The following is a 14203-nucleotide window of genomic DNA, read 5'->3' on the forward strand; positions in this document are numbered from 1 at the left end:
ACACTTCTTATGTGTATACATATGTATATATATGTACATTATAATGCCTATAATTTAGAAGAAATTGGAAATACACATGGTTTGTTTCCTTTAATTTTTTTTTTAACATTTACTTATTTTTTTTTTCAACGTTTATTTATTTTTGGGACAGAGAGAGACAGAGCATGAACGGGGGAGGGGCAGAGAGAGAGGGAGACACAGAATCGGAAACAGGCTCCAGGCTCTGAGCCATCAGCCCAGAGCCTGACGCGGGGCTCGAACTCACGGACCGCGAGATCGTGACCTGGCCGAAGTCAGACGCTTAACCGACTGCGCCACCCAGGCGCCCCAACATTTACTTATTTTTGAGAGACAGAAGCAGAGCATGAGCAGGGGAGGGGGAGAGAGAGAGACACACAGAATCCGAAGGAGGCTCCAGGCTCTGAGCTGTTTGTTAGCACAGAGCCCGACGTGGGGCCCAAACTCACGAACCGCAAGACCGTGACTTGAGCCAAAGTCAGACGCTCAACCCACTGAGCCACCCAGGAGCCCCTACTTTAAAAATAAAAAAAGTCAGGGGGCACCTGACTGTCTCAGTCAGTGGAGCATGCAACTCTTGATCTCAGGGTTGTGAGTGTGAGCCCCATGTGGCAGGTAGACATTACTTAAAAATAAAATCTTAAAAAAAAAAAAAATGTCAGCCTATTACTTAAATTTGAAAAATCCTTATGTTAACTACAGGATGTTTTGCCACTTGCAGTTTCCCATATTTTCTACCTGCCAAAGTACACAATAGCATTATAGTATACATTGTAGACTTATTATAAATCACAAGATAGGAAATCAAAGAGTACTCCTTCTCTTAGAAAGAACATTATCTTTGATCTGAATCTTGTTGACATTGGTATCATACAACAGAAGACACTAAATTTTATTCATTCTCATTGATGAAAGTGGCCAAAGTAGGGGTTTATCGCCAAATAGAATAATTTCACTTATTTGAAACTTTGGAAATGACTGAGTGATCAGATAAATTTATTTGCAAAATAAGTCATTCTCACAGGTTTACTTACATGATAGTCAGCTTCAGGAAGTTTAATACCAGGAAACAGATCACTAGTTATTCCATTAAATAAGGGGACATCATGTGATAGAAACTTCGGTTCATTTACATCCTTAATTGATCGAAGAAGCTAAAATCATCCAAATAGTGCAATAGAAATTAATTGTCCTTATTCCTCACCCTCCCCACCACCAAAAGTCGAAGTTCCTTTCACATTCTTCTATGGAATCCCCCTACTAAAACACCAACTTTATATTCATATAAAGTATAATGAATAACATAACCCCAAACTATTATTTCAACCTCACATAAAAAGGCTCAAAGCAGGGGCACCTGGGTAGCTCAGTCGGTTAAGTGTCCAACTTTGGCTCAGGTCATGATCTCACAGTCCATGAGTTCGAGCCTGCTCACAGTCCATGAGTTCGAGCCTGCGTCGGGCTCTGTGCTGACAGCTCAGAGCCTGGAGCCTGTTTCAGATTCTGTGTCTCCCTCTCTCTCTGACCCTCCCCCGTTCATGCTCTGTCTCTCTCTGTCTCAAAAATAAATAAATAATTTTTTAAAAAATTAAAAAAAAAGCTCAAAGCAACAACTTTCTTATTTGCCTATTTATAGCTCCAGATCAACCTTCCTAAAATCAAAACAAAACAAAACAAAAAAAGATCTTCTACTGAAGCTTTCACGGTGTATATATTTAATACTTACAAGTATATCTTCATTTTCATTTGGAAATTTTAGTTTAAGGTTTCCAGCAGCCACTAAAACCGCTTTTACTGCTCGCATTCCATAGTCGTAATGAAACTGTGAGGAGAGCTGCTCTGAGCAAAGCCTGTAGGTCATCACGATCTTCACGGACAGAGGTTTCGCATTCAAAAATCCATAGGAGTAGAGGGAGATTTCTGCTATGAGGGCATAGTTTGGAACCATCATAGCCACTGTTCTAAAAAGAACCTGAAGTATATAATGAACGAAATATATTATTTTTAAAGGAAACCATTTTTTTAAAAGATGAGCACAAGCACCCCAACAGAATGCAGGGACATTCACATTTATTCCCCCAATGCAGCAAGATTTCACTATCTCTGTGGGGTTTTTTTTCTCAGTAGTGTTCTAATGGTTTCACATACTTTAATATGTGTTAGACACCCAAAAAATGTTTTTAGAGGTTTACCTTACAGCTATTGTAAGAGGCAAAGGGGAGATTTACAAATACATGTGGGAAAATCACACCATTTTGAGTGGATTATGCTGTTATTTTTGATTAACAAATTTATATTCTTATAAAATATTACCTTAAGATTGTCTGGCAATTCAGAACGTCCTGCATAGCCAGGATTCATCGTGATAGCTACAAAACAGTTTGGATTGAGCTTAAGTTCTGTCCCTTCAAAAATAAACACATCCAGTTTCTGTTGAATGGCTCTCTGAATGCAAAGGATCTGTTGAGCTACCACTGACAACACTTCCAACTCAATTCGATTAAATTCATCAAAGCAAGCCCAAGCACCAGAAGAAGCCAATCCTTTAAAAAACTAAGGACAATAAAAAAAGGAGATGAGTTTTCATATGACGGGGCATCATCTGTTAAACAAATATTTAATCTTTTAAGTCAAAACTGAAAATGAAGACTAATAATCCCTTCGGATAAAAAGAATGTCTTATAGAGGGCAGAGGGGTTTGTGGGAGGGGCGATGGGCTAAATGGGTAAGGAACTTTAAGGAAGACACTTGGGATGAGCACTGGGTGTTATACATAGAGGATGAATCCCTGGAATCTACTCCTGAATTCATTGTTGTGCTATATGGTGCTATATGTAAATTTAAAAATTAATTAATTAATTATTTTTTAAAATTTACTGGTCACAATTTTTATTTTTCTAAAAATAAATAAATAAATAAAACCCTTTTAAAAAAAAAAGAATGTGTTTACCTCTATAACTGAAGTTCAAGCAATGCATAAACCATATTCACATAATGTTTAAATGTTCAGATTATCCAGTTGGACATAGCTATAGATTTGTAACATTTAATATGAAACTTTACCTTTCCCATGGCTAGATAATCTAGCCCATCTGAACAGTTGAACACCACACATTGGACAGCAAGAGCTTTAGCCAAGTCCTTGGTAGTTTCAGTTTTTCCTGTGCCTGCTGGCCCCTCTGGAGCTCCTCCAAGGTTTAAATAGAAGGCACCTATCTGAAAAGGAACATACATTTTGAAAGAAATCCTTGCATAACTGGACAAAAAAAAAATAACTATATAATAGACGATTGCTTAGAAAATGGATTGAGTCTTATTTGTGTAGCTTCAAAGAGGCACTAATACAATCATACTGTTCAGTTAATTTTTACTATGCAATTTTTCAGCTGCATAAGGAAAAAGCAGTTCCAGAAAAAGTAAAAATGTATCAAAATCTCCTTGTATTATAGTATGTCATGGGTATCCCATTTGCCTTTAAAAACAAAAAGAATCTAGCCTTGAGGTATTAACATTTGGTCAGAAAGGTTTAACTAGAGATTGTTGTGGAGATCATTAATAACAATCTCCATGGCTAGCTGCCAAAAGTCAACACCTGAAAATGAGTGTTGTAAATGGGAGCCCATCAATTGGAAGAGACACAATACCTATCATATAACTTTGTCTATAATTCACCCTGGCTATGGCATTTCATTCTTGGCATGTTCTCCATTTTCTCCATTCCTACAACACTGTTTTGTACTTCTCTTACCAGTAGGATCACTGTCTACCTTGCCTTACATTAATTTTGTACATTGGTTTTTTTTCTCCCAATTAGTCTGTAAGCCCCTTAAGAACAATATCAGCAGTAACTGAATTCTTCCTGAATTCTTCCCCAAAAGGACTAGAACAATGGTTGGAAATTTTTAGAAGCATATAAATTATAGCCAACTCCAACTATGGGGTTTATTTCAAGAAAACTAGTATAAGAGTTTGTAAAATTTAACTCCTTTAAAAAAAAATAGGGTTAAAGGACTAAAGCTGTACATACGAGGAGGTAAGGGATATGTGGGAACTCTCTGTACTTTCTTTTGCTGTACTAATTTTGCTATGAAACTGAAACTTCTCTAAAAAGAAGGATCTATTAAAAAATAATTTAAGGGGTTCCTGGGTGTCTCGGTTGGTTAAGCATCTGACTTTGGCTCAGGTCATGATCTCGCAGTCCATGAGTCCAAGCCCGACATTGGGCTCTGTGCTGATAGCTCACAGCCTGGAGCCTGCTTCAGATTCTGTGTTCCCTCTCTCTCTGCCCCTCCCCAGCTTGCACTCTCTCTCTCTCTCAAAAATAAAAATTTTTTTAAAATTAATAATTTAATAATAAAATAAAAATAAAATTTTTGATTAAAGGCTATATTAATATTTTACCCACCTTAAGTTTGTAATAAATGCTATACCGTTAATGCCCATTAACTTGATTGCTGGAAACCTCAGGTTTTTCCTTCATTATTTCAAGAAAATGCTTACAAATTTTTCAATGTCTAACATTATATACAAGTTTAATGGGATTCTGATCTTACAACTGGAAGCTGTGAGCTTCCACAAATATTCACAGCTTCTGATTTCACCAAGGTCCCACATAGGACACAGAAGATTGAGATTCATTTACACAACAAATATTTAGGGATTGACCATGTACCTGTTCACTACTAGAGTAGAAACCAAGACAGACATGGTCCCTGCCCTCAGGCAGCTTTCCAAGAAAATAGGTGGTTTGGTGAAATATTGTATCACAGCTGCATTGGCAGCCTTTACTAGCCATTGCCTCTATCTTCCAATTGCTGAATCAGCTACAAATAGCTCACAACTGTCCTTTTCTCCTGAAAATTGCCCTTGACTAATAGGAGCTACCTTATCTGCAAATACCTGAAAGCTTCCTCACCTGAAAGCTTTACCTTTCAAAGTAAACCTGTCAGTTTACCAGCAAAAAAAAAAAAAAAAAAAAAAAAATGGGTTTACATGGAAACAGCAGACAATTGCAATTCTTGACACACAAACTGCTGCAAAACCACAGGCAACTCTAGGAAACAGAGGAGAGGAATGCTCTTTTATAGAGGAAAGGGGGGCTTTGGGAGGGGCCACTATAAACAAGAAGTCCATTGGAGGAAACTGGGAGTTCCAAGTGTAGTGGCTTTTCATTGGCTGAGTTGTGACAGTTTCTCAATGGCTGGGATCTTGCCAGACAAGAACAAAATCCTTATTCCTGCTGGGGTAATCAAGTACATGTTTCTTCCTGTCAGGAATGTAAAGTACATCTCCTCCTGTTGGTTTTGCAATTGATGATGAACGGTAGTAGGGCTTGAGAGCTTCTCCTTCATGGCCTCCCAACTCCATTTTAGTGAGGTTTGCCTTTCTTAATTTTCATACCCCTAACCCCAGGGGTGACTGATAGCCAAGGGCCATAAGGAGATATAAAAGCCAGGCCCCTTGCCTTAAAGAGGGGTACCCCCATAATGCCATCCATGCTCCAAAGCTCCCCCTGAGATCAGGCTAAATCTGTACATCTGTTAAAACTAATCTTTACTTTTCCCTGTTTTCCTCACTTCCCTACAGGCTTTTACTGAAAGCATTCCCTAGTAAATCATTTACCCAAGAATCCCCCATTTCATCTCTGCTTCTAGAGAACTCAGTCAAAGATACTTTAATTTCACTTACTCAGCACAGGTGGATTGGTGTTTCTTGATGCTTCTCCTCAATTTCCAGGTAGGGTTGCCAGACTTAGCAAATAAAAATACAGAATTCCCAGTTAAATTTGAATTTCAGATAAACAATGAATAATTTTTTAGTGGAAGTATGTCCTGTATGATATTTGGAACACACTTATACTAAGAAATTATTTGAAATTCAAATTTACCTGAGAATCCTGTATTTTACACAGCAACCTTATTCCAAGGTGTTTGGGATTTTTTATAGTCCTAACTTCATTTTTTATAGTCCTAACTTCTCAACAAGCACAGACCTTATCACCACCCCCTACATTTCAGCTCTCTCCCTCCTATTCAACACACCTAACTCTTTAGGGGTGCCTGGGTAGCTCAGTCGGGTAAGCGTCCAACTTTGGCTCACGTCATGATCTTGCGGTTGGTGAACTTGAGCCCCGTGTCCGGCTCGGTGCTGACAGCTCAGAGCCTGGAGCCTGCCTAGGATTCTGTGTGCCCCCCTCCCCACCCCCACCCCGCCCTCTCCGCTCCTTCCCCACTCATGCTGTGTCTCACTCTCAAAACTAAATAAACATTTAAAAAAGCAGGGGGAGGGGGACGGGGGGCGCCTGGATGACTCAGTCGGTTAAGCTTCTGACTTCAGCTCAGGTCATGATCTCATGGTTCATGGGTTCAAGCCCCACATCAGGCTCTGTGCTGACAGCTCAGAGCCTGGAGCCTGCTTCACATTCTGTGTCTCCCTCTCTCTGTGCCCCTCCCCTGCTCACTCTCTCTCTCTCTCTCTCTCAAAAATAAATAAAAATTAAAAAAAAAAAAAAAGAACTAACTTGGAGTTCTAAGGCCCAGATGGCCTTTATTCATCTTCCTGTCATGTCTCCCAGGAGTCTCACAAAAACCAAATCCATTCCCTGAAGCTCCAGTTTTCTCTTTAAATCTCTAATACCTTCTTTTTCTAATTATCCCGAATGGTAATGACTCATGATTTTCAAACATTAGAATCCAAACACTTGTATTCTACAAAAGCACCCAGAAGTAAATATTCATTGCTATAGTTTCACATAAAGGGAATTGGGATTAGGAAGGGATAGCTCTATTCAACTATTACAGATAAAAGAATAAAATGAGGACAGCCATGTTAAATTTGGACAAGGAAACATGACACCACACCAAAAAGTAATCTTTAATGTATGAATTGAAATAATTTAAATGCATACCAATGTTCTGTAACACCTGTCAGTTAGAGGAGTAATGACAAGTCGAGGTGAATTACCAAGATATTCATAAGCATATTTTACATTGCAATTAATGATACGAACTCGAGCATTGTCATATTCCCAATAATATCGAAGCTGAGCAAGCCACTGAAAATCTGTGTCATGTGAGACACCTAGAAAGAAGAAAGTAAAAGAGACAATCCTGAAATGTAAAAATAATTTGAAAAATAGGTATTCTATCATTTTTTATAATAGCAAATATTAAAATAATTTGTTTTCCAGTTTATAGAAAAGATGACATAAAACAAACCTTGTGAGGAAAAGATGTACAGTATAAATCTTTGTTTCTAGAAGCTATTAATATTTACCTTTAATATTAAAGAAAAGAGTCACATACCCATATCAATCATGTCCATGACCACGTCTCTAGCATGGACATCAATTGTAACCAAAGCCCCCAGAGTAGTCCTGGTCTGCTTCGACAGTTTTCCCCTTACCAGTGCTACAATATCATTCAGTTGATTCTGGAGTTCCTGATAGTACTTCTTTAATGCCTACAAAATAAAAAAGCAATTAAACTAATGGTATACAGTAGCTAAAACCTGTATTTTATACACCCTTTTACAAAACAATTTTGACATCATAATATATTTCAGTACAGAAATTAATTACAGAACAGAGTGAGTTTGCCTAAGCTTCATAAAACACTAAGAACACATTTTCAAAGAATTGTAAATTTAATTTCTTAATGTTTATTTATTTATTTTGAGAGAGAGAGAGAGAGAGAGCGCACAAGCATGGGAGCGCCAGAGAGAGAATCCCAAACAGGCTTCTCACTGTCAGTGCAGAGCCTGACGTGGGGCTTGAACTCAGGAACCATGAGGTCATGACCTGAGCTGAAATCAAGAGTTGGGTGCTTAACTGACTGAGCCACTCAGGCACCCCAAAGAATTGTATAATTTTAATGCCACCTGTACAAACTGGTGGGAAGACTGCCGTTACAAAGAATAGATAAGCCAACTAAGAAACATAGCAGTAGAAAAGGATGTTATGTTAAAAAAAAAAAAAAAAAAAAAAGCTTTACCTCTGTCCCACCACTTATAACTTCTTGTGTCTCAGAAGTCCAGAACATTTGAGAAACACAAAGGACAACTTGTCCAGGCCACTCTAGAACCCAGTCTCTTCTTGCAGATTCTGGATAAGCCTGAATAATTAAAATGCATTCCTAACTTTAAAGATAATGGAAGGGGGGGAAAAAAAGCTAAATGTCTGAAATATTTGGTACATTTCACAGGTTAAAATATCACATAGTCATGAAAACTTTTAGATGACTAAAAGAAAAATTGTTATTAATTATGTTTTTTAATCATTTGTTTATTCATAAAAGAATGGGAAGATGAACACTAATATGTTAACAATCAGTTGTCTCTGGAAGAATTTATTGTTGATTCTTCTGGAAATTGATTTCTTTATGATTTTTATGTTGCTTTGCTATGAGAAGTTGTCAAGTTTTCTACATAGAATGCATACTACTCCTATTATAATGAAATATAAGGGTTTTATTAATCCATAAAAAAATAAGTCTAATAGATTATATATATTGATGCCAGGTATAATTGAAAAGGAGACTATACAATCTAGTGGGAAACTGGATTAGTAGTTAGAACCCCTATATGATTTATCCATAGCTTTTCTAAAAACTTACATGACTAGAGTTATATTTTGAACAATTAAATATTTGTTGAATTATACATAATTTAACTATCTGTGCTTTTGAGTTCAAAGCATGCTCTCCTTTCTCTTAATATTTTTATGTTCAAAATACATTAAAATGGATTTGGAGTGGGGCAGAGTTTAACCTTTAAAAACAATAACCTGCTTCATGTGATAATAGTAGATTCAAATTATAAATGGAAAAAATATAACTGCAGAACAAAATTTGAAGTTGATGCTAATGGAAACTATATTTAAAAAATGTTTTTAAATGTTTATTATTTTGAGAGAGAGAGACAGAGTGCAAGCAGGGGTGGGGCAGAGAGATACAGGGAGACACAGAATCCAAAGCAGGCTCCAGGCTCTGAACTGTCAGCACAGGGCCCAAAACAGGGCTCGAATCCACGAGCTGTGAGATCATGACCCGAGCTGAAGTAGGACGCCTAACCGATTGAGCCACCCAGACGCCCCAGAAACTATATTTTTAATACAATAACACCATCTTAGATAAAATGGTGTTAAACATAAGGATAGAAACATATTATTACTTAAATGTGTTTTATTAGGAATGTTTAAAAATAAAAACAAATGACAAGTTTCAAAGAATGTATGAGCTATTGCCAGATACATAGAGAAAATATTTCTGTACTAATAAAGAAAATACTTTCATGGATAATGTTGATTTTTTTTTTCCTATGTGTTTTAATCTGTTTGGGATCACAAATGGAAAAGGGGGAGAAAAAGTCAAGATTTATCTTCAGGAACCCTGAAGCTGAATACAACAGCCATTGTAGTAAGATGAGCATTATAGGATGAAGGAAAATGGATACCTCACTCATATAAAGTGAGTCACTGGATTATAAATCTGCAATGCCTTTTAAAATAACTTTTTTGGGGGGTGCCTGGGTGGCTCAGTCAGTTAAGCGTCCGACTTTGGCTCAGGTCATGACCTCATGGTTCGTGGGTTTGAGCACTGCATCAGGTCCTGTGCTGACAGCTCAGAGCCTGGAGCCTGCTTTGGATTCTGTCTCCCTCTCTCTCTGCCCCTCCCCTGCTCATGCTCTGTCTCTCTCTCTCCTTCAAAAATAAATAAAAACATTTAAAAAATTTTTTAAATAACTTCTTTTTTTAACTACATAACTGTTCCTTTGTGGTCCTAAAGACAGAAATATACTGAATTTTATTATTCAATATTAATAGTAGATTAGGTTAATTGGATTAGCATAAGTAAGTTACATGTAGTGCTTAGGTGTTACATTTTTTTCAAATATTATATACCCTCTTTTAATGTTTGTTCATCTCACTTCCAGTTTCTAAGTAATTGTTTAGGTGTAAACAGCAGTAGACAGTTCATTTAATACCCCCATCTGAGGTTCTTTTTGATCCCAGGGGCTGTATACAGACTACCTAGATGTTCTCCTACTTTCTCTTTATCTGGTGAATTCCTACTTTGGGTCTCACTTTCAATTTCACTTCCTCCAAGAACCTATCACTAGAAACGTCCCCCTCTCCATATTCTAAATTATATATACCTTGCCTATTCTTTCTCATAACACCTATTGTCTTTTGTAGCACTTAATTATATACTGTTATCAATTCTTAACTAATATCATTATCTTAATAATGTTAGAAACAAAGAGTAAAAAATAATGGCTTTACACAGTAAGAACTGTAAGTGTTAATTTACCAGCACACATTCAAAACCTCCTAAAAAGAAAGCATTCACAGAATATATGGTGTACATTAAATCTCAGGAAACATACCAGCCTGGCTGCAGCGATCACATCGTGAATACTCCGGAGCATTAAATCTTCCACTTGAACGAGCCACTTTTCCACAGCACCTCGTGCTGCAGACGTGGAAATAAGTGCAATCAGTTCCACTCGCTCCCCTTCAGAGCTATACATGGCCTTAATGTCCAAATTGGGAAGGAATTCCAGTTTAGCAATGCCCTCAAAGCATTTTTTTAAATGAGGCTGAACTCTTAGTGGATCTTTGGTCTCTGACAAAATCTCTAACATTTCATCATTAGATAAGAAGAAAAAACTAGAGAAAAACATGCAAATACAAATGCTTTAGTTATAATTAATTCATCACATATCAGAAAATAATTTTAATTACAGCACAATTAATTATCCATCATACCGAGGGAAGAAAAGCCGTTTTTTTTCAAGATACGCATTGAGCCCTTTCATAATTTTCTCCAAAAGTTCATTGCAGTTCTGCAATTTTTCCAATAAACCTGTTAAAGAAGTAGCAGCAAGGACCTAAAAGATACACATTTGTTCAGGTCAGCACTTACATACCAGATATAATTATAAGACCTATGCATTAATCTATAGTATATGTCAAAAATGTAGAAATGTCAAAAGGCTTATGAAAATTGTAAATTTTTTGTAATGTAAAACTATTATAATTCAATAAATCATAAATATTCTTATCCAAGGACGCAAGTTACAAATGAGAAGTTATGACTCTCATGCACATTTTTATTTCTCCTATATTGTTCTGAATGATGTGGGAAAAGCCTGTTAGGATAGTGTGTGGTTTAATTTTTACATTTATAACCATCAACTATAAACTTAACAATCTACAGTATGAGTTGGCAAATTGTATCCCATGGGCTAAATCCAACCTGCTGCCAGTGTCTTTCTTTCTTTCTTTTTTTTTTTTTCAGCTTTATAAGGTATAATTGACAAATAAAAATTTTATATAGTTAAGGTATACAACTTGATGTTTTGATATATGAATACACTATGCTGCCAGTTTTTGTACAACCTGTGAACTAAGAATTATTTTTATACTTTTAAAAGATTGAAAGAATTGGGACACCTGGGTGGCTCAGTTGGTTAAGTGTCCGACTTCAGCTCAGGTCATGATCTCACAGTTTGAGCTTGAGACCTGCATCGGGCTCTGTGCTGACAGCTCAGAGACTGGAGCCTGCTTCGGATTCTGTGTCTCTCTCTGTCTCTGCCCCTCGCCTGTTCACACTCTGTCTCTCTCTCTCTATCTCTCTCTCTCTCAAAAATAAATGAACATGGGGGTGCCTGGGTGGCGCAGTCGGTTAAGCGTCCGACTTCAGCCAGGTCACGATCTCGCGGTCCGGGAGTTCGAGCCCCGCGTCAGGCTCTGGGCTGATGGCTCGGAGCCTGGAGCCTGTTTCCGATTCTGTGTCTCCCTCTCTCTCTGCCCCTCCCCCGTTCATGCTCTGTCTCTCTCTGTCCCAAAAATAAATAAAAAAACGTTGAAAAAAAATTTTTTTAATAAAAAAAAATAAATGAACATTAAAAAAAACTTTTTTTAAGGTTGAAAGAGGGGCACCTGGGTGGCTCAGGTGGTTAAGCACCTGACTTCGGCTCAGGTCATGATCTCACCGCTTGTGAGTTTGAGCCCCGCATCGGGCTCTGTGCTGAAAGCTCAGAGCCCAGAGCCTGCTTCCAGTTCTGTGTCTCCCTATCTCTCTGTCCCTCTCCCACTCATGCTCTGTCTCTTTCTCTCAAAAATAAATAAACATTAAAGAATGTTTTAAAATTTAAAAAATTTTGAAAGAATTAAGAGAAAAATCATATTTCATGGCATGTGAAAATGTCACTGTCCAGAAACAGTTGACTGTAGCACAGACACATCCATTCAGTTACATATGGTCTCAGGCTGCTTTCTCCCTACTACAATGGCAGAGTTGAGTACTTGCAAAAAAGACTGCCTGTCTCACAAAGTCTAAAATATTTATCATCTGGTCCACTGCAGAAAAAATATACTGACTTCTGGTCTATAACAAATCATGTTTCACAAAGGTTCTAAAGTCAATGTGTAAGACAAAATCCTCAAAACTCATAAATTTCAGTGTACTATTGACTCTCAAGAAGTCCAGCATGGCTAATTTTCACCCAGCATTGAAACAAATTGTTATTTCTTAAGTTGAATGCCAGATTAAAAAAGTGGATGCTTATCTATGGACTATGTATACTATGTGCATGAAAAATACATAGTCTGTCTTTCAACATGAGAATCACACTCAGCAAGGTGCTATAGTTACTAGGAGAGACACATAGCAAGTGAGGTCAACTGAGAGAACTGAAAAAATTTTTTTAATTAAAAAAAAAGTATTTTAGAGAGAGAGTGCGTGAGCAGGGGAGAGGGGCGGAAGCAGAGAAATAGGAATCTTAAGCAGGCTCCCTGCAGCATAGAAACCAACACGGGGCTTGATTCCACGATCCTGGGATCTCGACCTGAGCTGACAGCAAGAATTGGACATTTGGGACACCTGCATGGCTCAGTCGGTTAAGCTTCCAACTTTGGCTCAAGTCATGACCTCATGGTTGAGTTTGAGCCCCACATCAGGCTCACTGCTCACAGCTCAGAGACTGCATCAGATCCTCTGTCCCCCTGCCCCTGCCCCTTCCCTGCTCACAACACCTTTCTTTTTGTCTCTCTTTCTCTCTCAAAACTGAATAAACATTAAAAAAAAAAAAAAAAAGTCGGACAGATGTTCAGCCAACCAAGCCACCCAGGCATCCCAAAATTGCAGATTCTTTATTCCTATCACTCCCAAGAATATAGAGTCATTAAGTGGAATATCAGGTGAATCACCTATACTCATTCTCTATCTCTCTCTCTCCCTGCTACTCCTTTCTCTCTCTATCTTATTTCATTTTACAAGAGAAGAACAGCAGTCAGTATGTGCCATAGTCAAGTGAGTTAAATGTACATTTGTGAGTCAGCTCCACTGCTAGAGTTACAAGTAGTTTATTATAAGAATTGAAAAGTAAAATTATTTTAATGCTTTGTGCTTTCTTATATTTTTCTGAACTTTCCAGTTTGTATTCAAAGAGCAGGTTTTGTTTTTGTAACCAGAAAAAAAAACAACAAAAACAAATGCTTTCTTTAATAGCCAAAATGAAAGGTCCTCTTTATTTGTAAGAGAGAAAACAAACACTTCACCTTGGGATCTTTTTTACAAAACTTCATGATATCTCTCCAATGTCTGTCTACTGTCTGAAACTGACGCCCTTCTTCTGGCATCTGTTGCATGATATCCTCAGAACAAAAAATGGGCTCCAAGTACAGCCACTGAGCTTGTACTTTTAACCATTCATCAATCGTTTCTTGTATTCGAATCAAACGGTCTTCCCAGGCCTTAATGAAAAGCACACTGTACTAAATTCCAATCATTAAAGAAAACCCATAAATTACAACAAGGAATATTTACTTAAAATTCACTGTTATTTAAAAATAATAAATAAGGGGCGCCTGGGTGGCGCAGTCGGTTAAGCGTCCGACTTCAGCCAGGTCACGATCTCGCGGTCCGTGAGTTCGAGCCCCGCGTCGTGCTCTGGGCTGATGGCTCGGAGCCTGGAGCCTGTTTCCGATTCTGTGTCTCCCTCTCTCTCTGCCCCTCGCCCATTCATGCTCTGTCTCTCTCTGTCCCCAAAATAAATAAACGTTGAAAAAAAAATTAAAAAAAAAAAATAAATAAAAATAAAAATAAAAATAATAAATAAATAAATAAATAAATAAATAAAATTCACTGTTATTTTTAAATCAATGCAAAACAGCTCAACGTCA

The 14203-nt window shown here is 37.5% G+C and overlaps 1 protein-coding gene across 4 annotated transcripts in view; it reads right to left on the minus strand.

Moving 5' to 3' along the window:
• The window catches only part of DNAH12 (dynein axonemal heavy chain 12), a 227759-nt gene that overhangs the window by 150550 nt on the left and 63006 nt on the right, over positions 1-14203 (minus strand). For all 4 annotated transcript variants that reach the window (XM_047849470.1, XM_047849472.1, XM_047849471.1 and 1 more), the window contains 10 exons: positions 13580-13774; positions 10784-10905; positions 10402-10684; positions 8010-8129; positions 7323-7479; positions 6926-7098; positions 3082-3234; positions 2332-2571; positions 1745-1990; positions 1053-1172 (listed from right to left, as the gene is read on the minus strand). In XM_047849470.1, the coding sequence (XP_047705426.1) occupies positions 1053-1172; positions 1745-1990; positions 2332-2571; positions 3082-3234; positions 6926-7098; positions 7323-7479; positions 8010-8129; positions 10402-10684; positions 10784-10905; positions 13580-13774 (1809 nt within the window). The remainder of the gene's footprint in view (positions 1-1052; positions 1173-1744; positions 1991-2331; positions 2572-3081; positions 3235-6925; positions 7099-7322; positions 7480-8009; positions 8130-10401; positions 10685-10783; positions 10906-13579; positions 13775-14203) is intronic.

Source organism: Prionailurus viverrinus, chromosome A2 (genome assembly GCF_022837055.1).
Source record: "Prionailurus viverrinus isolate Anna chromosome A2, UM_Priviv_1.0, whole genome shotgun sequence".
Taxonomy (NCBI): domain Eukaryota; kingdom Metazoa; phylum Chordata; class Mammalia; order Carnivora; family Felidae; genus Prionailurus; species Prionailurus viverrinus.